The sequence below is a fragment of the Nothoprocta perdicaria genome, unplaced genomic scaffold (genome assembly GCF_003342845.1).
Source record: "Nothoprocta perdicaria isolate Ctin4 unplaced genomic scaffold, notPer1 scaffold_224, whole genome shotgun sequence".
Lineage (NCBI taxonomy): Eukaryota > Metazoa > Chordata > Aves > Tinamiformes > Tinamidae > Nothoprocta > Nothoprocta perdicaria.
The window spans coordinates 633,093-660,990 of NW_020455437.1; the positions used below are offsets into that span (position 1 = coordinate 633,093).

The 27,898-nt window shown below is 49.6% G+C and overlaps 1 protein-coding gene across 1 annotated transcript in view; it reads left to right on the forward strand.

Annotated features, from left to right (window-relative positions):
• Positions 1–24,232: 24,232 nt before the first annotated feature.
• The window catches only part of KIZ (kizuna centrosomal protein), a 51,721-nt gene continuing 48,055 nt past the window's right edge, over positions 24,233–27,898 (forward strand). The window contains exons 1-2 of the mRNA XM_026039240.1: positions 24,233–24,321; positions 27,192–27,254. Of these exons, the coding sequence (XP_025895025.1) occupies positions 24,233–24,321; positions 27,192–27,254 (152 nt within the window). The remainder of the gene's footprint in view (positions 24,322–27,191; positions 27,255–27,898) is intronic.

The window sequence follows — 27,898 nt, forward strand, 5'->3', positions numbered from 1 at the left end:
AGGGAAGGGAAGGGAAGGCAGAAAGGAAAGAGGAAAGGAGAGGAGAGGAGAAAGGAGAGGAGAGGAGAAAGGAAAGTAGAGGAGAAAGGAAAGTAGAGGAGAAAGGAAAAGGAAAAAGGAAAGGAAAAAATAAAAGCATAAAAAAGGAAAAGAGAAGAAAGGAAAAGCAAAGAGAAAAGAAGAAGCAGAAGCTGAGAAATGCTGTCTGTCATCAAGATGAGAGGGGATGATGTGTGCTGGGAAGGCGTTCTTGGGCTGAGGGATGTCAAGGGAAGAGCCTGGAAAGGCTGTATGTAAGGTTTTGTTCAGCAGAGGTTTTCCATAATACGTTTTGACGGGTTTGAAATTGGCCCTGTGGTGGCCGACAATGCGGRAGAGCGGAGCTTACACTGCACAGAATCCATCCTCTCCAGACAGGCGCTCAGCGCCCGCGCGTCGCGCGGCATTGACCTGCAATGCAGCCGGCGCTGCGAGCTGATGCGCCAGATAAGGGCACCCAACCTATCACTCTTCCCGGCTGCTTCTCTGGTGACGAGCTGCCACCGGGATGGCTCCGCTCCGGTGCTGCTGCCGTCATGGTGGGAAGGGAAGGAGCTTCCTCGGCCTGCCAAGATTCACCTGAGCCCCATCGCTTACGGGCCCGGCAGAGGAAGCTCCCTGCTCCGGGCAGCGAATCCCATTTCGGCCCTCCTTGCGCCGACTCTGCCCACCTGCAAGGAGCCATTCCCAATTCTTGGAGCACCAACTCCCCCGGCCACTAAAAAGCAATTATTTCATAGTTTCTGCTCTGCTGTTTTCCCTCCCACCCCCCGAGCGCTTTATGCCATTGGGGTTGGTTTGTGCGATAAATGAACAGGGTTCAAATATATGACTCCTCTGAACTTTTTAACCTTACACGAAAGGGAAGGATTCTCAGAGCCACGGATAAAATTCAATTAACTGAGATGACAGAAAATAATTTGCTAAGCGAATRTATCAGGCAATTGGAAGCTTTCATACCTTTCAAAAAGGAAATAACCTATTTCTTTCCTTGTTATCTAATGACACAGGAGTTTATTTCTCTAGAAGCAGTTACGAATCTACCTAATGGGGCCTAAATGCTGTTGCCAGGCAATTAGGGGCTTTATTGTGCGGCTAATTCTTTCATTTCCGGAGCTGGTGGTTGTCGGCTCGACACGCGCTGCTGGCAAGGCCCCTTGCTCSGCCCGGCATTCCCGTTCCCCTGGGAGGATCTGCATGTGCTTTGGGGTCTGTGCAAGCCCATGGTCCAGTCTCAGCACCCAAAGTGCAGCAGTGGGGGTCCCGGTGCCACGGGCCGACCACAGGTGGCAGGAGCTTTAGAAGAGCTCTGGGGAGAGGTGGCTGCTTCACCTGGGAATGGCCCTCGGGAATTCTTGGCAATTCGGTGACCATGGATCTCAGTCCATGCGCACCCCAGGAAGGGTGAGGGGCAAGTCCTTAGCAGGGCCTCGCTCTTCCCTGTGCCGCTCAGTGCAGGGACGTTGTGTGGTTTGGAAGTTACTAATTCCCTGGAGCAAGCGTAGCTCCCAAGCAAGAAGAGGGAAGCTAAGGGAAGGCCTGAGGATTTTCCTCTTTGCAGCTGCCGGGGAGGTGCTGGGGTAGCCACAGCACTGTGGCCAGGTGCTGCTGCCTCGTCCTGCGCCAGCCCGCACGTGGTGCTCACTTGGGTGTCCCCAGTGCTGCCTGTGCCTGGGCTTCCCTTGCGTGGCAAGCAGCCACAACTGCAAAATGGGGGGAAAAAATCCTCTTTCCCTCCCTGCTTTGGCCATGGCGGTGTCTGGCGCTAGGGAGATGACACTTTGCTGGGAAAGAGGAGCCYGCGAGGATGCCGAGGAGTGCTCGGGATGGGGCTGCGGAGGAAGCGGCAGCTCTGGAGCGTGGGCTGCGCGAGCTCCGCAGCGCCCGCCAGCTGGGGGCACGCTGAGACAGCCGGAGAGGCGACGGGCGCCCGGCGCCACGCGCAGCCTGCACAGCCGCAGCGCTGCCATGGACAACACCTGCACGCAGGTGACACATGGGTGACGAACCAGTGGCAGAGTGAAGGAGAGTGCCCTGGAGCGAGCTCCAGGGAATGGAACAGGCTCTAGCAGCCCTGTGCTCCCCTCTGCTCCTGAGCCCACCAGCCAGCCGTGCTGGCGGCCACAGAGAGCATCCCAGTGCGTGTGTGTGTGTGCAAAGCAGCTGTGCAGGCAGCTGCTGGGCACCAGGGCTGCGCTCRGCCCCCGGGCAGGAGCCCGCGGCCAGCTCTTCTCCACGGCGGGGCTTTAGCCCCATGACAAAAGCAAGTGCGGGCACAAGGTGCTAGCCACCCTGGGAGGTGCTGAGTGCCCCTTGAGAAGCGTCGGGTGCTTTCAGTGCCTGTTGAYTTCACCGACGTGGCTTTTCCCTTGAACTTTTGGTAGCTAAGACACTGTCACTGTGCGTGTGCCAGCTGCTTGCCAGGCCTCACGGAGACCACGGTTGTGTTCTAGGGTTATGGGGCTGGTGTCAGCAGAGTGGGCTCCCTCTGTAGCCCTGGATTAGCCTCGTGTTTGTGTAAATAAGCCTGTTCTGACCCGAACAGTCGTAGGTGAAGGCTCTATTCTTCGTATGCAGCTCACCAGTTAGGTAGGTGAAAGCAGAGTCAAAGATTTGCTTGCTTTGGAGGTAGCAAAAGCAGGTGAGAAGCTCATCTTGGATTGCTTTTCAGACCCGTATAGCCCGGGAGCATCAGTGCAGTTGCTCCTAATACACATGCAGTAGACAACTTCTKGTCTTGCCTTCAGTTATGGACAGGCCACCACTGCTGGAGATGCAGAATTGCAAAATAAGGTRCAGGTTTTGTAGAATAAGCTGGAAGGGGGAGGGAAACGTCCAGCTACAGCCAGGCAAGTGCTGATATTTATTCACAACGATTTATTCACAAAGATGAAAAGCTGAGAGTTACTTATGGGTTCCTGGCAGCCTGGGATCCAGGTCCTGCGGGGTCGTGTGCAGCAGTGTGGCTAACCCTCTATATGCCCTCTATATACCTCTGTATAACCTTCTATATACTTTTTAGAGCCCCCAAACACCCTGGCACCCACAGGCTCTCCTTGGAAACAAACCAGCAGGAAATAAGAGGAGGAAGAAGACAGGAGCGGAGTGTGATGTGCTGGTGTTCGTGGAGAGAGCACGGTGCTGGAGATGATAGTGCCTTTGCCTTATCGCCCTGGAGTGAGTTGCAGTGGGGCTGCGAGAGCCAGGCAGACGCACGGAGCGCGGGAATAACCRCCGTTATCTCCCCATCTATTGACTGTCTTCTGCAGCTTACCATTCTACAAGGTAAGAGCTCTGCTTGAGGAATTAATGTAGCTACACGGAGGCGTTGAGGGCGAGGTTTTGTGTTGCYGGTGGGGAAGGGCTGTGTGAAGGAGATGATACCACAGGGGGAGGGCAGTGAAAGCGATACTGCAGGGCTCGGAGCACGTGCCCGGGGAGCGAGGCGACTCGGAGAGGCTCTGGAAAGCTTGCTTGGCTGGTGCTGCTAGTGATAATGAAGCATTCGCTGTCTTAGCAGCTTTCAGGCTTTGGGAGGGTTGGGCTTATGAAATTGAAAAGATTTTTTTAAAAAAAAMCAAACATATAGGCGTCCTTTGTGCTTGTTCTCTTGGTTTGCTGTGTAGCATTGACATCCTCCTGAGTGGGAGAAAAAGCAAATGGGGATTGCATGGGAGACTGGTTCCACAGAATCACAGAATYACAGAATGKTYAAGGTTRGAAGGGAYCTCTAGARATCAYRTAGTCCAACCTTCCTGCTCGAGCAGGGACACCTAGAGCATGTGGCACAGAGTGGCATCCAGGTGGATGGGGATGCCACCCCAGCATCTCCAGCCACTGGGGATGCTCAGGGAAAGCAGTGGAGCTCCCAGCCCCCTCCTCCTGCAGAGGGAAGGCTACAAAGGTGGGGACCAGAATGGGATGAGGACGTTGGGCCCTGCAAACTTTCACGTGATTGGGGTTTGCAGAGTGCAGCTCCTCTGCTGCTGGTAGAGATGATGGAAAATAACCCTCCAAGGCAGCGTTAGGGGCTGATTTTCCTAGTAAATCGTGATTTAAGAGCCAGCAAAGTCTCCTGTTCAATGCCATAGACTGTAGTGGCTCCTTGGTAAAGCAGATGCACGGGGGCTTCTGAAGTCCCTGCATCACAAATCTGTCCCCCTTGCATAKGGAGTCTGTTTGATCTGACTCGTCCTGCAACTTTCATTAACAAAATGAATATGAATGATCAATGCAGTTGTGACCTCCCAACCCTGGGCATTTAAAGTGCAACTTTCCTGAACTGCAGAGACACCATATGGTTCTGCGGCCCATTCAGCACCTGCAGAAGTCAGAGTGTCCTYAGCTGTTCTCTGGCAGAAGCTGGATCAGTGTCGAAAAACAGTTACCACAAGAGTTCAAGGTGAGTTATTCTTAATAAAATAAATATGAGCAAATCCCAAATTATTTGCAGATGTGCAGAAAATGCTTCTTAAACAGCTCTGGATTCTAAATTTCAGTTTAGAACAATCCTCTTCCCCCCCCMAAAAATCTAAACCTTTACATAGAAATCTTTGTTGTAAAGATACTTACGGAAATGAAATAAATCACTCAGCTTTGATGAAAGCTAGTACATGAGTGTCTTGAAAAATGATTTTAGTCTGAAAAATGTATCTGGTGATGCTCTTGTAGGATCTTCACTATTTGGCTTCATATCAAATGTATTCAGTTGACAAGCAAAAGGGTTGGTTTTGTTTCTTCAGACTTCATTCAGATTCTGCCTAAGTGCTGCTCGGTTCAGTTGTCTCAAGTCATGGCTCTGGTGACATCTGAGCAGCTCGGTCCGCCCTTCAGGGGCTGCTGGGGCTGTGATTTGGGTTAGCTCTCAGCAATTCCCACCAGGAGCAGAGCGGGAAGGCAGGTGCCTGGAGCCTGGGCGAGTGCAGGTTCCAGGCTGAGGAATAAGACCGGGCAGTTGGATGGGCAGGGGCACCCGTTGTGTGTCCTGCACTGACACCCACCACAAGGGTGGAGGGGGAACAGCTCTGTCCTGGCTTCAGAGCTGCACTGGGTGCCTTGGGGGRATGCCACGGAGTCTTTCAGGGAAGACATGGAGCAGTTTCCTCCTGGAGAAGGGAGACAGCCTCAGAGTAATGTATTTGTGGAGGGACCTCTGGAGATCTCCTCCTCCATCTTTTTTGTGATGTCCATCTGCAGCAGAGTCGTTAGGTGCCTCCTTGGCCCTCCCTCCCCAGGCTGAAAGGCCGAGTTCCCTCAGCCTCCTGTGTTGTCCTGTGCCGTACATCCAGCTCCTGGCCGCGTGGGAGACCCCGCTGGACTCGCCTCAGTTGTCCCTTCCTCTCTCATACTGGGGAGCCCTGAAGTGGCTGCAGCGCTCCGGATACTCCAGGTGGACGGGCCCCTTCGTCCCGAGTCCTGCTCRGAGCCCGGCTGGGGTCACCACCCTGCGTGTGGTGACACGTGGAGGTGGGAGGGCAGCTGCAGGTGACAGCCTGTCCCCGGGGAGGCTTCTGCAACCCCCAGCACTCGCTGGGATTACTCCTGCCCCTTAAAGAGAGAAGCCTGAGGAGCAGCGAGAGGAGGAGGCCCCCGTGTTCCTCGAGCGCGGGCTGCACCAGGAGGAGACCAGGAGGGGGCCAGATGGAGCCGTGGGGCCGCTATCCGGGTAGCCAGGTGGCCGCCCGGCCGCTCTCCACAGTCGCCTCCTTCCACGTGCGTCAGCCGTGCGACATCCTTCTGATCAACCCTATCGTGAGGCTTTCAAAGAGCCCTTGCAATCTCATTATCAGCCGCAACAATTTAATCTGCCCAGGTAAATGAAGAGTGTGCTTAATTTCTTATCGCGCTTTTCACTTTTTTTTTTTTTTTTCTCATTTTTTTCCTTGAGGAACTTTCTTTTGTGGGAATTTTTGTTTGGTGTTCTTTTGTTGTGTCAGGCTGCTGATAAAAGTGTGCCGTGGATTGCATTGTGCTGTTAATTTTCCTTTTGGTATGCTTGCTACAATGACTTATTTTGTGTCTGATATATTAGTTACCCAATTTTTGTAAGCTGATTTTAAATATGTTAGTACGCAAACTCTTTTTACAGTCCGGGCTGCTTTTGATTATGAATGAGTGCAGAGATACGCGCAGGAGTATTTATTATTTATATAAAATATATAAGCAGGAAGAATCTTCATAAATCACAAAACGCTATTATGCTGGGGGTTCATGACAGCCATATCTTTTTTTACGGAAAACCAGAATACATTAAATGACACAGACCTTCGAAAGGGACATTTCAAAACCCGTACAATTGCTCTGTTTATTCAATTCGTCTGGTGTGTAGCATTTAATATCCAAAGGCTGTTTTACACAAATAAATCTCAAAATTAAGATTGAAGTGAGAATTTATCGGTGGGAACTACCGTATCTGCCTGCATTAGCGCTGTATTTTATCACCCAAGGCCTGTGGCAATAAACAAAGCAGGCTTCAGGCGCTGGGGATTTCATCTCGGAGGGGGAGCTTCCTAAAAGTGATTCCAGCTGCGGGTTTGCTGGGAAGCCTGGACCCGCCTGCCCCTCTCCCAGAGCCTTGGCCTCCGCACGGGTTTTCCCTGAGGCCCTGGGAGCAGCGGCTGCCGAAGAGACCTCGGCTTCGGCCGCCCCGTTGGATCCCTTACAGACATCTCTTCTTGGGCCATGCTCATCAATAGCTGTGCCGTTTAATTAAATAAATTTACCTTTTAAAAGAAAATCCATGGCAAGCGATTTATATTCTGGTGTATTGCAACCTTTTTTGAGGTTACTAGTGCTTTTAACCACTGTCTAAAGTGCATACAGTGTTAATTAGCATATTTAGGATTAAGTAGATTTACCATGCAGTAATCATTCTCTAATTCAGTAAGAACTATCTCTGGTGAATAGTGGACATTAATGACAGTTGCAAGGGCTTAGATATTACATAATCACTAATTACATTCTGCACAATTAGCAGAGACTCCTCAATGTGAATCGCTAATGGCTGATTCGTGTCATCAGCCCGTTCTGGCTGTAAAGAAATATAAACAGTCTGCATAATTTTCTGATTGTATTAGCATAGAGAAGGACATTATTAATGAAGCTGKGAGACCGTGAAGAACGCTGATGGCTGCGGGGAGCCCAAAGGCAGCGTCACCCTTGTGTAGACATCACCTTGATACACATGCCAACTCCCTTGGAAACTTGAGGGCACCCAGGGCTGGGCAAGCTGCTCTTTTCCCCGGCACAAAGTCTCCACCATTTTACTCATTTCAGGTATAATCCTAAAGCTGCCGGGGGCTGTGAAATGGAAGGGGAGTTTTGCACAGGTCTGTCGCGAAATGGGGGGAAGGAAAGGCCTGGTGATGAAGGGGAGACACGTGGAGCCAGAGCACAGCACAGTCACAAGAGTGATTTTTTCTCTGGCTTTTTCTCTTTTAATAGTTATAAAAATTGTCTAATTTTTGTAGATATCCCTGTCCTTATCAAGCTGACCCTGTAATGAGAGATACCTCCTCACTGGCTACATAAAATAAAGGTTYGGGCTGAAGTGAAGCAACAGGTATTCTTTGCTAGTGAAGAAAATCTCTTCTTTGACCCGTGGATGTCAGTGCGACATGGATGGGGTCTGCAACCCATTAAAGGCAAAATTTATCCTCCTGTATTTCTTCCGTGGTAGAAATAGGGACAGTTATATTACAAAGTCAGGGGGATTGCTTTGGACAAATCCCGAACTGGAATCGGGCCCGTTTTCTTTTAAGTAGTGGGGATTTTAAATGAAGATGGCCTGTGGTTTTCAAAGGCATTGTGGAAGCAGAAGCAGTTCAACGCAAGCCCGTGTATCTGGCGCCTGCTCTCCTGCCTGCCAAGTGCTCTCCTCGGCGAGCGCATTGTGGGCCCCGCAGATTACATCTCCTGAATGTTTTTGTCCCTCGCTCGRTTCATTTTCATAATAATAGCCTGCATCCTCCTGCATCCTTTCGTGTTGAAAGGTTGCAGACCCTCCTGCCAACAGCCCTGCTGCTGAGATGCGGCCGCCTGCGAGGGTGCCGAGTGAGCGGCCCGGATGGTTCCGCAGCTCGGCTGCCTCCCCAGCCTGGCAGGAAAACACCTTGCAACCAGAACACCCCAAATRCTGCTGCTTTGGGAGCAGAAAAACCTGCCTGATGGTTATTCCCATTGGTCTGTTTCATTACTAGTATGTCTCAAATAACCTGTCGTTCGACAATATTTGCAATGCACCTAAACCTTAAAGTGTCTGTGGGGTTGCTGGGCTCAGGCTCCACCTGCCTCCGCCTGCAGCAACAAATCGTTCTGATCCGTTTGCCCTGCTCAGGCGAGATTTTAAACAGCTTAAAGCGTTTTTCATGCTATTTCCCACCAGCTGGGACAGTGGGGCGTTCATATTCAAGTCTGAAAATATTGGCCTTTAAGTGTCTTGTCTTGAAACTCCAGTTTTTTATCTTTTAGGGGCCTGGGGCTGGAGCTTCGCTGACATAAATTAACAGTGCCTGGCGAGCAGCGGCGGYGGACAAGGCCGCCAGGCTTTCTGCTGCATGGCTGTAAAATGCACTGGAGAGGAGCAATTAAACTCTGCAAATACAGCGCAGTAAGTGCAGCTTTTAGTTAGGGAGCCTTCAAACCCCCCCGTTAGCGGCGCGGGTGTTTTGGACTGTTTTGAYGAGGCTAAGAGCAGCCAAATTGGGTTTCGTGTCCGACTCCCGCCGCGTGCACGCACATAATATTGGGAGATTTTTGGCTCCTCCAAGACCGGCGCCACTCGCTTGTAGATTAAATGTATATCTCGGTACTGAACCAAATTTACATAAGTGCTGTTGGCGAAAGCAGGTGCTATTCCTTACATTAGCAGCAGAACGTTTAAACCTTAATGACTGGCATTGTTGCCTAAAAGATGGTGTTTTTCCTGCTGAGAAACTGCATTAGATTCAAGAAACGGAGCTCATTTCCATTCACTCAGCAGTCTCTCTAGAAATGACATGCAGTGCTTGAAACTGTTTATTTCCAAATTCAGGCCTCCTCCGCATCAGTCATCAGCTTCAATTACCAGTTTTCCGGAGCCGAGCCATCAGGCAGTCTGACACGAGGGTCCAACCTAATTCCCACCTTCTCCAAAGTCAAGAGCATAATGTGCAGATGAAAAGGTGGAAAATAGCCTGGACTTCATTAGCATGCAGAGCCTGGTTGTTCATTTGCTTGCTGCGAATGAAAGTTCTGACACTCGGCGCTTTCTGCAATATGAGAAAAGTCCTCTTCAGAGTATACGATGTCCTTACCGGCAAGGAAAGGTCACCAAAAAGGCAGGCACTGACCTTGCTCCCTGCTCTTCATGACTAGTTTATTGATTCCAGGAACACCTCATTACATGCTGGATCAACATATTATTGCCATGTTCAGCGCCTGAATTGTTTACAAGTGTCTTTATAACCAGCAAAAGCCTTCCGGATGATGCATGACTACACTCATTTGGATGTGACCTGCCAATTATATGTTATCCGATATGTTGCTGGGTGTCTTGATCCCTGACCGGGCCTGCTGCCCTGCATCAGCACAGTCCCATTTACTACTTCTTTCTAACCGCTCTTTGGGAAAGTGTCCATTAGCCTGTCAGTGTGTACATTTTTCTTGCTTTTTTTTYYTTTYYTTTTTTTTTCTCCCTCCGCTACAGGAAAGCGCAGCGTTATTGCTCCATCATTTGCTATGCATGAGGTTCATAATCAGTTGGGGAAAGAGGGTTTTTTYYTTTTTTTTTTTATGGCGTTGCCTGATAACCTACACAATTTGCAGTCAGCCTGCGTGGCGGCGAATGTGACTTGTTACAGAGCTGCAAACAGGCCCTACGAGAGAGACCTGTCATATTTCATTCAGGCACGAGCACTGCAAGGCCAGTGATTTATTTGCAAGAGGAAAGGCAGAAACAAACACCCCTCCTCCCCAGCCTCTCTCTTCCTTGCCTTTAAAGGTTCAATAACTTACCACCCAGTGAATGTATTTCCCTCTTCCACATATTTTTCTGTGGTTTGCATTACCGTTTGCTAAATATATTGCAATACATTATTTATCCATGGTCTGCAGCAGGGTGACTTTTTTTAGTTTACACACACGCACACCCAAGAATTTCACCAATAAATCACGGCACACGACTACTATTTTAATCTCTCATTACAGACTCTTCTATGGCTCAATAAAAAAAAAAAAAAAAAAAAAAAAAAAAAAAAAAACAGCACGAGTGGAATAGCAACCCGATTAAAAAGGCTGTAAAGAGAGAGCGCTCCAAAAAGTGCCACTCGGAAAGCAGCTTAAACCCGAGCTTAAACGAGGCACAGGCCTCGTCGGGACTGTTTTCTACCTCCTTCCTTATGTTTATCAGCACAACTGATAGCGGTGCCGGAAGGGCGTACCCGAGGCGCTGTAAGGGAATGCAGGGCAGCACCTTCTGCCGAGCTGAGTTGTAGTTGGGCAAGGAGCAAGGCAGCTCTTCTGGAGGCTGCTTAGGGGATGGTGCCATGGGTGGCGTGGGGGACAGGGAAGCCGGAGACCCCACGCACACTCTGTAGAAGATACAACAGATAGATGCAGCCCCGGCCCACTTTCCTCACTCAATTCAATGAAGTGTTAAGCCTTCTAAAAACCTTTCTGTGTTGTCATTGCTGATCACATTTTCCCCAAACTCTTCTCTTTTCAAGTGCAGAGGAAGCAGCCCTAAGGAGCAGGTGTCTGAAGGCGGTTGTCGCCAGCGGGGCTCGCGCTGCCCTTCAGGCCCGCAGCCTGCGAGCCCTGCTCGCTTCAGGACTGGGGCGAAGAAACTGGCTTTGCTTTCGGGGCAGGGCCTGATGTTGAGAGTTGCTGTTTTTGATGTTTTTTTCATGAGGTTTTAGATTTCACTTGGCTGCRATCCCACCGTTGCGGTAGGGCCTCTTTGGCTAGCGGAGAAGTTTATTTCTGCTGGATTTTCTCAAGCCATGAAGACGTCTGGGCATTGCGGTTCACGGCTGGTGCTGATGTCCTCTCCGAGGCCTTGCTGGAGGAGCTGCTGGTCGTCAGCAGTGCCAGCATCTCAGCAAGGCAGCTCCTCCTCAGCGTCCCCAGCCCCTGTGAGAGGCGGAAGGAGCTTCTGGCCGGGTCTGGACAACCAGGCTGCACCACCTGGAGAGGTGGYTTTGAGATAGTTCGTCCATGCAGCCCTGACTGGCAGCTGGACCTGATCCTGCCCAGCATTCGAGATCCCCATGCGGGCTGTGGCCTGGCTGGAACGAGACCAAATTCATGCATGTGCTGAGCGTCCTCTGCTCAAAGCTCTGCAAATATTAATTAAGTTGCCCACCACAGCCTGGCAAGCATTCATGTTGAGATTGCCTTGCTGCGGTTAAACTGAGGGTTTGAGAGCTCCAGGGGTGAAGCAACAGTGGAGAAGATGTGGGATTCTGAGGGCCAGCCTTGGCCCTCAAGAGCCGGTGTTCTGCTTCATGATTTTAAAGGTGACACTGTCACCTCCAGGGGCTTCCCTTAGAATTTCCTCCCACTGTTCCAGCTGGGAAATGCTCTTCATTGCCTTGAAGGATTTTGATGGTCACATCGAAGGCTACGCTGCATGGTGTGGTACCATAAGTGGAAAAGTGACCATCTCCTGGGATTCCTGAGCAGAGACTCGGATGGTTCCAGAGCAGAGCACTCCATGCAGACCAAGCACCGAGGGAGGGCACATGGAGTACAGGGATGCTCAAGGCCTCGTTGTCCTCGAGCCCAAGGAACTGGCCACACGCCGGGGCAGAGGGCGAAGGGAACACGGACACAGCGTTGGCAGGGGCGTGGTGGGAGCGGGAGCTGCTGCCCGGCATCTGCCTGGCTGCCGCTCCACGCTTGGAGTGTCACCCACTAACAACAGATGCCAGCAAACAAAGAGAAACTAGAGACCTGGGTCCCTCCTTGCAATCCAAAGTATTGAAATTTCTGGAGTTTAATCAGGCCTGCTTTAGTAAGGGGGATTTTACTTTTCCCAAAGCACCCTATTCAGCTTCCAAAATCAAACAGGATATCACTTTTTATTTTATTTTATTTTATTAGGAATTGTGCAAATTATAATTGCAGGTCAGAACAGCCTCAGCCTCTGGAGATAGCACAGCAGTTGGATCTGAATCTGCATTTTGGAAAGGCAGAAGAAGAGTGCATTTACTAGCAAATCCCTGAGTCTGCAGAGCCGCGGCGCTGCAGGTGTTGAATATTCAAGGCGCCGATTCACCCTGGTGAGCTGCTGGGTTTATGCTGGGGCGATGCTGTGGAAGCCAGTGTTATCATCGGGTAATACCGGCCCCAGTGTGGGTTGTCAAWAGCAGGAATTGAGTCTGCAGCCTCTGAATCTTAATGCAGTGTCTCGACTGCCTAAGCTGGGCTTTTTTTCTGCTCCTAGGTGAGGTACCGGCTAATTCATGTGCCGCTGTTTGGCCYGGCCCGCACAGCCACCAGTGTGTTGCATTAAGTTTGCTGGTATTTTGGCTAGGATAAGCCTCTAGTGGCTTATCAAGCCCCAAACATCCATCCCAGTTTGGCACTTGATCTTTGCATTTCAATTTATGTCATTATTCCTGGATTCCTATTCATCGGGAAATTTTCTCTTTAAAAGGGAGAGAAAAATCAGCCGGCCTTCCTGACAGCAAACATGAAGCTCACATAGCTGTGAAGAGCATTAACCTTTCCTTTAGTCTGAAGAACTTCATAATCTTTATRAAATCAACTTTTTATTAATTTTGGAGTGATGCTTAATGCCTGATAGAAATGAGTAGCCGGTGCTATAATTAGGGGAAGTCTGGGAAGTCTCTGCAACTTTCCACGTGGTTTTCTAGTCACTTTGATTTCTAACCTGCAACAGCTTGGAAAAACTAATTCTGATACAAGCCCTAACTGTAATTTAAGGGCATGATTAAGCTGAATGTGCTCCAGAGTGCTACCAGAGCCAACAGGGCTACCTCATTGCCGAGGTAGGTGGGTATTTCCCCTTTGGCATTGCAAGCTGATCCCTTCCAGAAGGTCTGAACCGGTGGTTTGCAACAGCTCCCCATGCCTAGGCTCCACTTCCAGAGCCATCTTTGCTTTGGAAAGCACAAACTGCTACGTTCTCTRGGTCATTTTGGCCTCTCCATGATAGCAGAGCTGCTGTCAAAGGCTATACAGGTCGAAATGCTTTGCCCCTCAAAAGACTGAATTCCCAATCTGTTTTAAGTCAGCCATGGCTGTTGGGTTTGCACTGTATTCCTGGAAGCCACACGGGTGAYGCCAGCCATCCGCCTCATAAAGGACAACTCTAACGGTAGGGCCTTGGAGATAGGGCTTCCTCGAAGAGACGAGTGGCTGGTGAGACACAAATAATGTGAAGGCTCAGTAGCTGTTCTTGGTGAGGAGGCAGGAACACCTGACTGCTCTGCTTGGTGTATAAAGCAGAAACGGGTGAAATGAAGCCACATGCACGCGTGTTGTGCAGCACCAGGGCCGGCCATGACTGGAGAAGTGCAGCTCTGACCGTGAGACGGACTCTCAAACTCTGCRGCGTCGCTTCTCTCAGGGGCTGGGAACCGTCGCCCGAGAAGCTTGGCTGGATCTGGGAGTCCCTCAGCACTGTCCGCTCGTGGCCCTGTCACAAGGCTTGTTAGCAGAAAAATGAAGTGGCCGGCGGCTTTATTAACTGCTCTCAGCCCACAAATATAATTTGCCTTCTTATTAGACTCCAATAGAGTAACTGGACCCGCAGTCTGTGGTAGGACCAAGGAATGAGACCTGCCATTTGGGTGGCAGATACAATTAGACACGGCCAGTGGTTCTGGTCTCTGGAAGGTGCCTTGTCTAGCTGGGTCCAGCCACGTCTCACCAACATAAAAGCTGCTGGGTGCTGCTTTAGGGCCTGAGCCAGGGGCTGTCCTCTGATCCATGGGGAGAAAGGGCTGTGAACAATGCGGCTCTTCCCAGGGGAATGTGGCACCAAGGAACACTCAGCRGGTTGGGGTGACCACAGCTGGGTGTTGGCAGCTCTGCTTCTGCGACTCAATGGCCTTCCCTTGGAGTAGGAGACCTGGCAGCACCATCCYGGGAAGTGCTGTGTTCCCTGTGTCTGCATTGCAGCACTGGTGTGCAGCCCTCCGCGCCGGGGAACGCTGGTGGGTGCGTGAAGGGCAGAGCGCAGGGACACCGAGCGCTTCTCCTGGAATCCTCTCCAGACTTAGGGGTCCTTTCCAGTTGCTTCAAGTACTTTTAGTGCCCGTGTTACATGTAGCAGACAGAAGGATAGTTTCATATACTCAATTTAGATGAATGCTCATAAGAAATGGGATGCTGGATTTGAAATGCAGTGAGACTGCCTTGTTGCACAGCCAATTTCTTTAAAAGACCAAGCGCGATGCGGGGAAGGATCCGGCGGGGCCACGAGCCGCCGCTCCGAAGCAGAGCTTTGCTCAAACCAGGAATGAGAGCTGCAGATTGCAACACGCGGAAGCAATTTAGCCCTTCCATTCATCTTCATTAGCCACCCGGCTTCCCGGGATCTGAGCTCTCTACAAGTGGATTCCCAATATCTATGTAAATCTCCTTCGCTGGGCGCACACACGCTCGCATTTATTAGTATGTATCAAAGGTGACTCTGAAAACCCAAGCCCCGTGGCAGAGGCCGCGAGCGGCGGGGCCGCGCACTCAGCACTGCGGTCACGCCGAGGAGACGGCAGCCTCGGGCTCCGCTCCCCCCAGTTAGGGTTGTGGCTCCTGTGCTGAACGGGCGAGTTTGGGAAGGAAGCTGAGCTCGGGGCGCCGCCTGCGCGAATCGCCCGCCATCGGCCTCGGCCCCTCCGTGCGCCTCCCAAAGGAGCCCCCAGGGAGAGGGGGTGCCCCGCATGTGGGGGCCCTCCCCACAAGCCAGCAGTGCCTGCGGAGCCCTCAGGGGCACGAGGGAAGACAGGGATCTCAAGGCCCAAAGCGGGTGCCAAAGCGATCCCTGCAGGCAGATCCTGCTCGTGGGGCTGTGCTCCCCCCAGCATGTTCACCACCACCCTGGCGCAGGCAGAAATCATCCCAAACGGGCAGCAGGCAAGGGGGGAGCTTTTATTAATGACTGGTAATGAATGACTGATTTTATGTTTTATCAATGGCTTCGTGCAGAGAAGTAGCTGATATTTAGSAGATAAGGGCGCGGGGCGCCTGCCCCGGCAGCCAGAGCAGCGCGGCCGCTGCGGGCCTTGCTGAGCGTCTCGGGGCCGCGCAGCCCTCAGGCTGGCACATAATTCAGGAACTATTTGTACGAGCTGTTTATCAAATTATTAACTGCACAGATGTTGTTTGGTTGAAGAGCAGCTGAACCTTCTCCCTGCCAGCCGCCGAGACAAAGGTCTGCGGCAATAATTGGAGATGTGCGTGGAATATTAAATTAATTTACTGCTCTTAATTCTTATGCAAATCCTGACCTCTGATAGAGCCTATCAATTACCCTGCATGCAGGGGAGAGAAAGGAGAACAGTTTCTTTCTTTGCTTTGCTTTCCACCCCCCTCCTTTCTTTTTCCCCCCTGCNTTTTTTTTTTTTTTTTTTTGGTGATGTTAGTGGCTCTTTTTTTTAAGGAATTAGAAATAAAATATTTGCAGGGGGGGTGGGTAAGGGAAGGCACCCGGGAGGGGCTGGGATTATTTAACCGCGTCCCGGCGGCGGTGACGTCCTCGGGGAGCGCGGAGGGGGCCAGGACGCGGCGCGCGGCCCAGAGGGGCCCGCGGGCCTGGCCTGGACGGGGGGGGGGAGCAGAGGAAGTGCCGCTCACCTCAAAAAATGAAATAAACCAGGAATGAAAAGGAATAAAATGAAAATGAATAAAATGAAAAGGAATAAAATGAAAGGGAATGAAATGAAAGGGAATGAAATGAAAGGGAATAAAATGAAAGGGAATAAAATAAATAAAAATCTGGCTTGGGTGAAGGAAAGAAAAAAAAAAAACACCCTGTGGGCTGTGCTTGCCCAGGTCCCGTGTGTCCCACCCCAGCAGCTCTGCTTGCTGCCCTAATTGCGTTTATTTATCCCGCAAATCTAATTAGCGAGGCGAGGGGGCYGTTAATGCCGATATAACGGAGCCAGCGAGGCACGGATTAGCGAGCCGTGGAGCAGCCGCCGCCTTGGCGCCCGGGCACCAGCGGAAGAGCGGTAAAATCCTGACTTTTATTTTTTATATATATGGGAGCGGGGGGTCGCTTGCAGATCGCGGGGCTTTAGGGCTTCAAGCGGCCGCGGTGGCCCCGGCGCTCCCGACCAGGCGCGGCCTCCGGCGCTCACGTCTCTCGCCGCTTCCCGGCCGATTCCCGGCTGGCACGAGGAAGGAAGGGGAAAAAAAAAAAAAAAAAAAAAGGAAGAAAGAAGCCAAACGGGTGGCGGGGAGCCGCTCGTTGCGGTGGGCGCCCCCGGGGGCAGGCGGCAGCCACAGCCGGGACCGCCCGGAGCCCCTCGGAGCGGAGCGGAGCCCGCGGGGCCGCGGGAGCCGCGCGGAGCGGCCCGGGCGCTGCCAACTCAGTTGTTTTTGTTTCTTCTTTCCCCAGGCCCCGCGGAGCTTCGTCCCGCCGCGCCAGGAGCTGGCGCCAACGGAGCCAGGTAGGGAGCGCGGGGCACCCGGCCGGGGCGGGCGGCTGCGCGGGGCCGCCCTCCRCAACTTAATAATAAACCCCGGGTATTTTCCCCCTGGCAAAGCGGGGTTTTGCAGCCGGGCCGCGTGTCCCGCCCCCCGCTTGCGAGCGCTGCTCCCCCCGGTCGCCGGGACGGGACGGGACGGGACATCCTGCAGCCGCCCGCGCGGAGCCCGCAGCGACTCGTGGATCCCGGCGCCGTCCGAGGAGGGAAATTGCCCCGCTAAAATTAGAACAAGAGACTCTTGTATTTTATTTTATTTTATTTTATTTTATTTTATTTTATTTTATTTTATTTTATTTTATTTCCCCTTTCTTTCTTATTTCTTTTGTTTTGTAAGGCAGTGAGCGGGACCTACCTGGGCGCACCCGGCCGAGCGGCGCCACGGCGGCTCCCGAGCCGCGTTTCCCCGAACGGCTCCGCGCCGTTTCCTGGCGCTGCAGAGTGAGGATCCCGGGGCGAGCAACGGGCCCCCGTGAGGGGCATCCGTGCCCCCCTGCACTGCGCGGGGCTGCCCGGTTGCTCTGCGGGCGTTTTCGCTTCCACGGGGAAGGGCATTTGCCTGGCTGCAAAGGGCGCTTTGGCCGTGGGTCTTTCGGGGGGATTTGGGGACAGCCTCGGTGGGGCCCTGGCTGCTCCCACTGCTCTGCCGTGGGGAGTACGGGGGATTGGAAAAGCCGCTGAGCTCCCCAGGCATTTTTCTGCAAAGGTTCTGTGAGCAGAGATGTCTCCTCAAGGCAACTCTCTTTAGTTTTTTTGGATCTTTGCAATTGTCTCTGCTTATTTTCTCTTTTTGTATTCAATTTACTGAAGAAAACATGTGGCCTCTTCAGCAGTTTGCACAACACACGTGCTGAGAGCGCTCAGCTTCAATTGCGCCACAGCTGAAGAGACCCCGTGCCCGTGGCAGAGAAGATCTCTACAAGGTGCACAACACATAAGCTTTAGGTTTTTATTTCCTTTTTTCTTTTTTTTTCTTTTTTTTTTTTTCTGCATTGCATCTGCACATGGTATTTTGCCCTGAGACACATCCTGGCTCCAGCGATCCTTGGCGGATTCCAAGGGAATTGTTTTTCCTGTTTGCTTGGGCAGCACGAAAGTTACATCCCCTCCTGTAACAGTGTCCCCTAGTGATACCAGACCTTAAAAGACATTGTGAAGAAGTTGGGATGAGATGGGAGTGAGGGCAGCTGGAGCAAAACTGCAGTGAGATCCCGTTGAGACTTCTCTGGCTCCTGGTGCCTGTAAATTCCATAATTTTTCCTCTCAGGTAGGTCTGCCGACCTTAGCTCTCCATGGAAGTTGGGTGGTGTGGAAATATACCCCTGTTACCACAAGCAGCACATCCCAGGTGCAGTTGGACCTGGCCCCTGGGATACCCACAGCAGTCAATGGTCATAAAGTAGCAAATACCCCTTGCACAGGTGGAAAGAGCTGCGTGTCCCGAAGTGGCTTCCCTGCAGCCTGTGTGTCTGGATGGAAATCCCCACGGGATTAGCCAAAAGCCAAAACATCAAAAAATATGGGACCAAAAACAAAAACAAAAAAAAAAAAAAAAAAAAAAAAAAAACCCCAAACCCCCCCCTTTTTTTTTTTTTTTTTTTTTTTGACCTTTGAGTCTGCTCAGCCCTGGGGGGGATGTGATCTGCGCAAAGAGGCTCTGTTGAAAGGGGCTCCTGCTCAGGCTCTGGGTGCCGCAGCTCTGGGAAGGAAGGTGGGTTGGGATGTAGCCAAGCGCTGCCCACCCCGATGCCAGGACTCGGAGTGGACGAAACTGCCGCGTCACCAGGTACCTGCACAGCCCACAGGAGCCACCTGCCCCCCTGGCCACTGCCCCCCATCATGGACCTAGAGGCCAAGAATTTCCCCTTAATATWCAGTGTCCTGAATTATCCCCAATGTGGTCCAATCCCAAGCACAAAAAACACTTCAGGGACCAGATGAAGGCAAATGCTGAGAGCTGAGTTCAAAGGCTGAAGCCGCCCGTGGTGTCTCCAGCTCTTACAGGAGATGGGGCAGCCCTCCAGGCCACCAAGCTGCTCTTGACAAGAGGCATCCCAGCGGGACAGRCCTTGGCTCTCCCAGACCTGTCTGGTTTCCTCAAAGTGGCTCCAAAGCTGCTTTCAGAGCACAGCCTAACTGCACGCTGGAGTGTTTTCCATCGGCTCTCAAGCCCCTCTGACAGCTTCTGCTTCAGTTTTCTTCTATTTGAATGATTATTTATTATTGCATATAATAAATGGAGCGCATAGGGCAGGATCTGATAATGCTGAGCCCCACGCAGATACCGTTTAATTAATTTATTGGTCTCTTGCTTGTTTGCCCGCTTTTGGAGTGAATGAGTAGACTGTGCATATGGGTCATGACACTCGCCACCRAACAATCTTCGCCACAAGACACAGGGAAAACAGCTTAATAAATGACAGCAAAAGCAGCGTGGCAGTTTGGGACAGAGAGTGGAGAAACCACTGTGTCCACCTGAAATTAGGTCTCAAAGGAACAGAGCGTATGGAGGAGCAGAATGAGGCTGTTACCAGTGGGAAACAGTCTGGCTCTGCAGATAACACTTTGTGGAAAGGCAAGCCAGGTTCTCCTGCGACCTGCAGGGTCCAGATGTTCATTTCCACACCTAGAGCCAAAGTCAAACTAAAGCAGAGAAAAACAGTGGCCAGAAATTTGTTCACATTTGAAAACATCTCTAGATAGGGTAACACAATTATTTTCTATGCGTGCTACCACTGTTAGGTTGCTGCTTTGTTCGCTTTCGTTTTAAAATGACCATCAAGTTGCAGATGTCCATGGTGAAATAAAAAAATGCCTTTAAAGGGTTGGGTTTAAATATTGTGGTTTGCGGTAGCAAGGGTGTGTCCGGAGAGAATCTGTGGTTGCCACTCTGCGTGTGAGGAGGAAGGTTTCGTTCCTTGTGGCAGGGATTGGAGAAGGGGGTCTCACTGCCCAGCTCCACCAAACAGCAGGAYGAGCCCAAGGGCTGCCCATTGAACTGAAAGGAAAACTAATCATCTAATTAGATTGAAGACTTTCTTCTACTTTTCTCTTTAAATTTGAATGGCTCATGGGGTAAAGCTTTTCCAGTATTTCACTGGCTCTAATTAGGCTTACTCTCCCACGACTTACAATTCTACTAAAACTATCTGTTTGTCCTCTACAACAGTAGCAAGTGTGAAGATGAGGAAACACAGACTTGACCAGCCCCGGCACGGCCGAAGCGGGAGAAGATGCTGGAGGAAGGAAGGCGGAGGGGCGCTGGGGAGCGGCGTGGAGGCAAAGGCGCCGCCTTCCCAGCCCTGCACCTGCGGTGGCACCAGGGGCCGCGCTTTGGAGAGGGACAGCTTGCCTGAGTACAAAAACATCCCACAAAATGTCCATGCCCCTCTCTGCAGGCCCCTCCAGCACCTCCAACATCCACCTTGTGCAGCCCCAGGTGCCAAGCGGAGAGAGACTGGAGTGCGCAGGTTGGTTTGTCCCTCGAGGTCGTGCTGGGTTGTGCTGAGCCTCACGCGGCTGCCAAACTCCAGCTGTGGCTTTTAGCAACGTCGGCTCTTGGAGGTCGTGGCTGAAACCCAGAAAAGCCAGAGAAGAATCAGGTCACACCTGATGGCCTTCAGTTTTAGTCCCATGTGCTGCACAGGGGCCTCGAAAAGCCCCTGGAAAAGGATCGAGAGGAGCTTCCCTGGCAAACTCCAGCCAAGSGCTCCGCTTTCCGTGCCAGGGCATTCCCGGCCGGACAGGATTGGTCTCCTAACAACACGGATGTGTAAGCTATGGTCTGTGCTTGTATTTCTGTTCTGCAGGATTAATTCAAAATTCACTCAGAACGACATTACTAGAGACTTCTCAGTGTTTTCAATAGCCTTGGATAAGGCCCTTATATTCTCAATAAACACTATATGGTTATAAATGCTCTAGTCTTAAGTTTTTAATGCAATCAGCAATTATCTTTGGCTTCTGTGTTAACAAGGTCTTGCTGGAAGACCTCATTTACCTGTCCTGCAGAAAGCAAAAACTGTTTTTCAATAAGACAATGTATTTTCTATTTATGCATCAGACCCAAGTAATAATAGGTTTCAAGGAACTGTGGCATTTAATAAAAGCATTTTATTACATTTAAATTTATTAAAATTTAAACATTAAATTCAACATGTTAATTACTGTTTCCATGCATTGACACTGACAGTAGGAAATGGATCCACACAACTGCTCTGCAGAGATATGTTCGCTGCTGTTATTTGCTCTTTGATTACTAATGTATTATTAGTGCTCTTCATTTGGAACTTGACTCATTAACAAAAAGACTTATATGGGCATTATGGAAATCTTTGTATGTCTTTTACATAGCTACCAGGGCATATATTATGCATCTAATTGAAAAACAAATGAAAATGTATTCAGTTATGTCTTGACTTGTGGGCAAGCTTTAGCTAAAGGCAGAGAAATCAAATCAGAGTGTAGAACCCCCCCCTTTTTGCAGCATCATAGTCTTGAGTTTCTGCTAATCTTTTTTTACAGAGAAGTGACACAGAAAGTCGACCCTGGTGTATTTTAACAGAAACAGCAAAATGGTGGCAAAWAACTATGCAGAAAATTTCAGGCTGTCACTTCCATCATGATAGATACACTCTACATCAGGGTTTGTAGCCAATAACCCCTTTCATTTTTATCCCATCATTTCCCTCTCCTGTTTTTGAAGTTATGCTCTGCTTTATCCTAATCTACCCTTTGTCAAGCAACACTTGGGTTCCTCCCACCAAGTGATACTCAGCTCATGCCACGTACAACCCTTAGCTTGTAGATTATTGTAACTGTTGTTGTTGATACAGCAGTAGCACCAAGAGTAGGGAGGTTTACCCAGAGGGCAGGCATTGTCCCAGCAGGTGGTAGGAGATGACATCAATGTGATCTGATTTAAACAAACAGATGCCCATCTTTCCTGCTCCGTGTCAACCCCCTTTGCAGACAAAAAGGTTGGAGGGCCAGGGAAAAAAAAAAAAAAAAAAAGGCTGAAATCTTTGCAAAGATTCAAATACTAGAAAAGGAAGAACTATCTGATCTCCCCCCCCAGTTTTTCAAGGTGCCACAGTCCCTGCCACATCCTGATGTTTGTTTCTTGCCACCGGCCACCCGCCTAGCATGTGACTCGAGTCTTCTGAAGACTTTGGTCTTTCCCTCGATTTCACTTCAGGTTGGGCCACCCCCTTACGGAGCGCTGCTGTCAGCAGCACGGAACTGATCAGGCCYGTCTAATTAGTGAGGTGTCCTGCAAACCAGCAGACAACATGTCCAGATGCAGCAGGATGGTGCCCGTGTCGGGACACAGAATTAAGCTTGAGGACACCAAGATTTTTGCTGGAAAAGATGGCTCGGGAGGCAGGTCAGACGTCAGGCTCCATTATTTTTCTCTCCAAATATGTCCTCCTTTTAAATCTCTCGCATTCACTTGTTTTCAACACTGAGTGGGGTGATGCTCATCACAATGAGGTAAATTCTGCACTTGGCAGAACACTGGTGAATACCCAGAGAAAAGCAGGTTACTGAAAACATACGGTTTCTCCCCTAAATTGAAAAGGAAGTGTAAGAATATAAGATTAGTGCACATTAATGCCTTCATTTGAGTCAAGAAACACCTTAGTTTGGCATCTATTGCAAAAATCATAAGAAAAAAAAATCATTCAAAGTGCATTAAACAGCATGAGACATTTCTTTGACAGTTTCACTGTTCTTATCAGATTATATTAAAATTACAACAATCTAAAAGAAGTGTTAAGTACTGGAGGGACAGCCCAAACAAAACACTCCTCTTTGCAGGCTTCCAGGGCTGGGAGTGATGTTCCCTGGCACGGATGCAGGTAACAAGATTATTCTGGAGTCAGTGGTGAGGCTGCTGGTGTCGGCACAGGGCATCACAGCCCAGCCACGGGGCGCRAAGCCAAGGCACGCGCCCCGCTCCGACGAAGGACACAAGGACAAGAGAAACGAGAGCAAAAAGTCCATCTGAGGAACTGCAGTGGGCTGCTTTCTTCCTATCTACTTTGATATTAAAATACTGAGGGCCAGATTCTGGCCCATTCCCATCAGTGCAGCTGGAGCGGCTGCCCAACCGTGCACAGTGTGAGCAGCGTGAGTGAAACTTCAGTTGCTGGAGATCAGTTCAATTCAGCTGCAACTTGGAAGCCTTACCTCAGGAATAACCTTTTGCAGTAGGTAACATAAACATTAGTCATTTTTGATAATCTTAGAAATTTTTGGATGTCTTAACTGGATTTTAGCAAGCACTAATACTTCTGAAAGCAGGTTAGTCTGCAGACTTGCAGCACCGCGTTSTTGGGACACGCTGAAGAAAGTCAAGTTCTTCGCCTGTTTCGAAAAACAACRAAACTGTCTGAAAGAGTTGTGTTGTTCAAGCTCCGCCTGTTCTTCGCCAGCCTCCCGGCCTTCAGACCGCGTGTCAGATCTGCAGAGGGGGCTGCAGGGCTGAGATTTTGTAATGCCAAGTTCTTAGCATTCTGCCTCAGTGTCAAGAGAGAGTCTCTATGTTTTGATGTAAATATTTGCAGTAAGAGCCATAACAAGGGACTTTGTGAAAATAAATAAATAAATGAATGAATGAATGAATGAATGAATAAATAAAAGTAATGCAATTCAATGATGAAGCAGCCACGGAAATCTTTTTTTATTTTGCCTCACGTCGTGACTGACAGGGAACATTGTGCTGATATCTCTGCAATTGGTTCAGAAGACACCGAAATGGGTTCCTGCATCTTCTGCCCGATGGACACAACTCCGTGAAGCCCAGTGACTTCTACTATTTTAGCAAGCTCCGTGTTTTTGGCCTATGCATTTTTAAAAGTAGCAGCAATCTCTGGTGGGCCTCTGCTGTTAAGTCAGGTAAAAATATCAAACCTTTGTAGTTTGGGCAAGTTCAGATACGGATAGATCTGTTAGTTTTTTGGAGATGTGCAATCCTGCTATGTTAGAGGTACACATGTCCTGTATTTGCTTTCAGTAAGTAGAAGAACAGTTCCTCTTACAAGCACTCAAGGAGAATTCAGCAATAAAAGGCTCCCAAATCTTCCTTCATGTATGTATTTCCTTGCCTGTACCACCTTGTGGAGCCATCTGTTTATGGTGGCTCTATAGAGGCTATAGACAGCTCATGACAGCTATAGTTAATTAAAGGACCTATTTTGGGCACTGCTATATCCATGTGGGAAACGATTTTTAGAGCTTGGTAACACCTCTTGGAACTGCTCATCCCCACACCGCTATTTGACATAACGCACGCGCTGATACCGCGGCCCCAACGGGGCGCTCCCAAGAGCGCTTCCCAGCCGCCCCTTCCGACGAGATTCCGGAATTAACGGAATTAACTAACGGAATTAACGGACCGAGGCGCGGCGTGGCAGCGGGCGGTTTAAACGCCAACCGTCACCGCGGCGCGCGCGGGTTCCGGGGCGGGGCGGCCGCTCGCGCGGGGCACGCCGGGAGGCGTCGCTTAGGCCACCGCCGTAAACAGGGCGGGCGCCATGAGCGGGGCCCGCGGGCCGCGGGGGGACTCCGGCCCCGCCGCCCGCTCCGCCGCCCCGCCCGGGCTCCTGCGGCGCCTCCGCGACAGGTGAGGAGCCCGCGGGCCGCCATCGCCCTCCCCTGTCCCTGTCCCTTTCCCTTCCCTTGCGCGGCCTCGGCCGCGGCCTAAGGGCGGGGCGGCGGGGAGGGCCCTGCGGTTTCCTGAAGAAAAGTGATTTATTGTTTTTCTTTTCTTAGTGCTTCCCTCTGCTCCCCGGGTTGTTTCCGAGGGCCGGTCGCTTCCCTCGGAGCTGTGAGCGGTTGGCGGTGGCCCTGTGGTGTTGCTTCCCGTTATTACTGCGGTTGTGAGGGCTCGGTTGTTGTGGGGAGGGGAGCTTTATTATTGCTGTTATTTTATTATAAAATCTTAAAGCGACTCGTTCTGTGTGTTGCCTTGAAGCACTTGTGTGCAGCTCTTGCACTTGCTTGGAGCAGAGACACTCACCCCTCTSTCATGGAAAGGGTTTGTGTGCTTTAGCCCAGGCTTAACCTGCAATATTATCCTGCAGCAGCATGTCCTGATTTTTAAACTATTTATTAGTCTGGGATCTGCTTGCCCRAGTGGTGTTAGAGCCACTGGGAGAAACTTTGCGAGAGAGTTGCCAGCTGCAGCTCGAGGAGTGTGAGTTGCTGTGCCCAGCATTCTGCTGGATCCCATGGGAGGCTGTTTGGGAAGGGACTGTGTTAGGGGGTTCTGGAAAAAAGAACAAGGGAAGGAAAGTGGGGGGTTCTTTTCCCACCATTTCTTTCTCAGTCATTTAGTGACTGACAATCTAATGTAGTTTGGTTGCTTCTTTTTTTCTCTGAACAGCAGAAAAGCAGCTACTTCAAATATACATGTGAAAAGTTAAAATATAGACCAGCAAAGCCACTGTTGTGCTTGCTCTTGATTGCGTGCTGCTTGTTAGCAGGCAGATGCAGCCAGAGTAGCCAGGGTCATCAGGCTCCATGGTCACCTGAGTATTTAGAGACACAAATGTGCATTCAGAAGGCTGTTTGGAAAACCAGCCTAAAATCCCCGGGGGCTGAATGCCTGAAACTGCAAAAATCTCCCTGAATTGTGAAGTGCAGACTTGAACACAAAAATACTTCTGAAGTGTAATGCAGGAGTTGAGGATAATCTTTTTGAAGAGTCTTAGGTGCTTAGTCTTACTCTCTGATTTCATGAATACTGTGTTTTGCTTTGATTAGCAAACGTTCCTGCCTGAAATCTTCAGAAGCAAGCAGTAACTTGTATTATTTTTTTTTCCTAATTAGTAAATAATTAGGTTATGAAATAGTGCTTTGGGGATCTTCTGCACTCCTTATCCCGGAGTTTTGATACAAAGATGGACTGGGGARGGGGAATGGCCATGAACTGCCTCTTTATTCTATTTTTCTGGCTGTGCTTGGGAAGGGCAAAGACGAAGGGTGGCTCCTTCAGCACAACAACGTGCCCCGGCGGTGGTTTTAGCTCTGTGTCACCCCTCTGGCTGTTCCTTCATTTCCCTGTGTCTGGACAGCATTAGGATCATTTTTCTTTCCTTGATAATCGTGTGTCCTCAAAAATGCCTATTTTTAGAGGATTGTCACCAGGTAGGATAACTTGAATTAGTCTTAGAGGGTATAAAGGAGTGTTGTYGCTTCTGCTTCGTTTACTGCTTATAGCTGCACTCTTTATTTTGGAGAATAAAATTTTGGGTGCCTAATAAATTAAAAGGGGTGGAGAGTTTGTGTCCTGTTTTATACAGGATTGGCTGTGTTATARTTACGTAGCCCTTAATCTCAGGTGGCTGCTGGTGAGGACTGCCCTAGAGGTGTGGGTAGCCAAGTCAATAACTTCTAAAGCTCAGTGCTGCGCTTGCCATTGTGATGAACTTGGCAATTAGCTCTCCGCTTTGCAAACACGGAGGCCAGATGCTTCCYGCTGTGGGAGGTTTGCAGTAACCACAGCACTACTGAGGAGCAAAACACAGAATTAGTGTTTTCCAGCTCTCTAGGAAGCTTTGTGTGGCCGCTCCCAAGGGCCCATACTAGTAACGTAGTTGCAGCTCAGTGTTCAATGGTCCGTTTAAGAGCGGGTGCAGGAAAKTATCCATAAAACATCAATTCTTTCTATTATGGGCAAGTTGCCTCCTGTCCAAGTGTTTCACTCTTTTGTATGTACTTACCCTAGCAGGGTGTATGGCAGTAGTGGCTTCCTTGTGATACGGATGCAGAGCTGCAGCAAAGGGACTACGGCTTCAGTACCACAGAAATATTTAAGTGTCCCAGCCCGGATGGCTGAAATAACTGTCACTATTCTCRTTAAATATCCTGCTAAAACTCAAACATTTAGTGGCCCTCGTGGATGCCCTTCGTACTGCTTGATTTTCAACCTCAAGAAGTTCTTATGTGTTTAGGTACTATCTAAGTATTGCCAGGCCTTACTGCAGGCTGGCTCACACCGTCACACTTCTAGGTGTCGTGAAGTTTAAAGCATGACAGTGGGATATGTGCTCTATCAACTTAAGTTATTTAATAAATAACAAACTAAAAACCAAATTTCCAGAACGAAAATGGTCTGGTCTATCCCTGTGTGCTGCCTGAGAAGGATCTTGAAATAGCAACTGAAACTGGACATAAAGAAATGCAGACTTTCTGGTTGTGCTCATGAGTCTTTATGTGGGGTTATAGGCGTTTATGCATCACCTGGCTCTTGTTTCAATGAGGAACAAACCAAGAGAGAAGAATTTGGAGAGCTTTTTCTGTGAAGCTCTTTCTGATAAGCTCAGCTGGTGGATGAGTTCAAAAAGCTACCAATGTATGGTCAAAATGTGTGCTGTGCTCTGAAAAGACTGTTTTTTGTTTGTTAAATGCTTTATTTCTTGCACCTTGTAAAAACAAATTATAGAATATTTTTTCTAACTGTTTGTTATTTTTTTTTTTTTTTCCCTCCAGTGAATCCAAAAGGCTGGAATTAGAGAGAGAACTGCTCGACTACAGGAAATCTGATGCATACTTGTAAGGCAACTTAAAAACTTCATATGCTTATTTGATTTTAGTAGCGAGGATTATAATGTGGTACTTTTAGAATGAAATTTGACAATTTTTCTAACAATAATTTTTATATTCACATCTTAAATATAACACAAGCTCCTTGTCTCTAAGTCATTGATGAAGTGACTTCCRTAATAATGGAAGTTGCATTATTACTTCCATACTAAACACCTTTCTGGGTTTTAATACTGACATGTTGACTTAGTAATGACTAGTATTATCTGGTTTTGTGCAACTTTTGCCAAATCACTGTAGCCCAGTTTATGATTAAGAAGTCCTAGAGTCTTTGGACTTTTAGACTTCAGGGATGTTCTGGTCTTGTTTTAAGTGTTTCTTTTGTCAAATGTGGTTGCAAAGCTCATCAAAATGAGTCTTCTCAGTTACTTCCAGGGACTGAGAGTTAGGTGACCAAATCCCTTAGGAACTCCTGTTCTTGAACAGGGCCCTTATGTTAGAAAATAAACATGTACAGGGGAAAAAAAGTCTAAATATGACTAAATGCATCTATTTTCTATTTGATCTATTTGAATCTAACATGTTTTGAGATGGAGCATTGGCAGCTTGGGGAATTTAGTTYGCAGTTTTACAGCTGATTTGAGTTTGCCTGT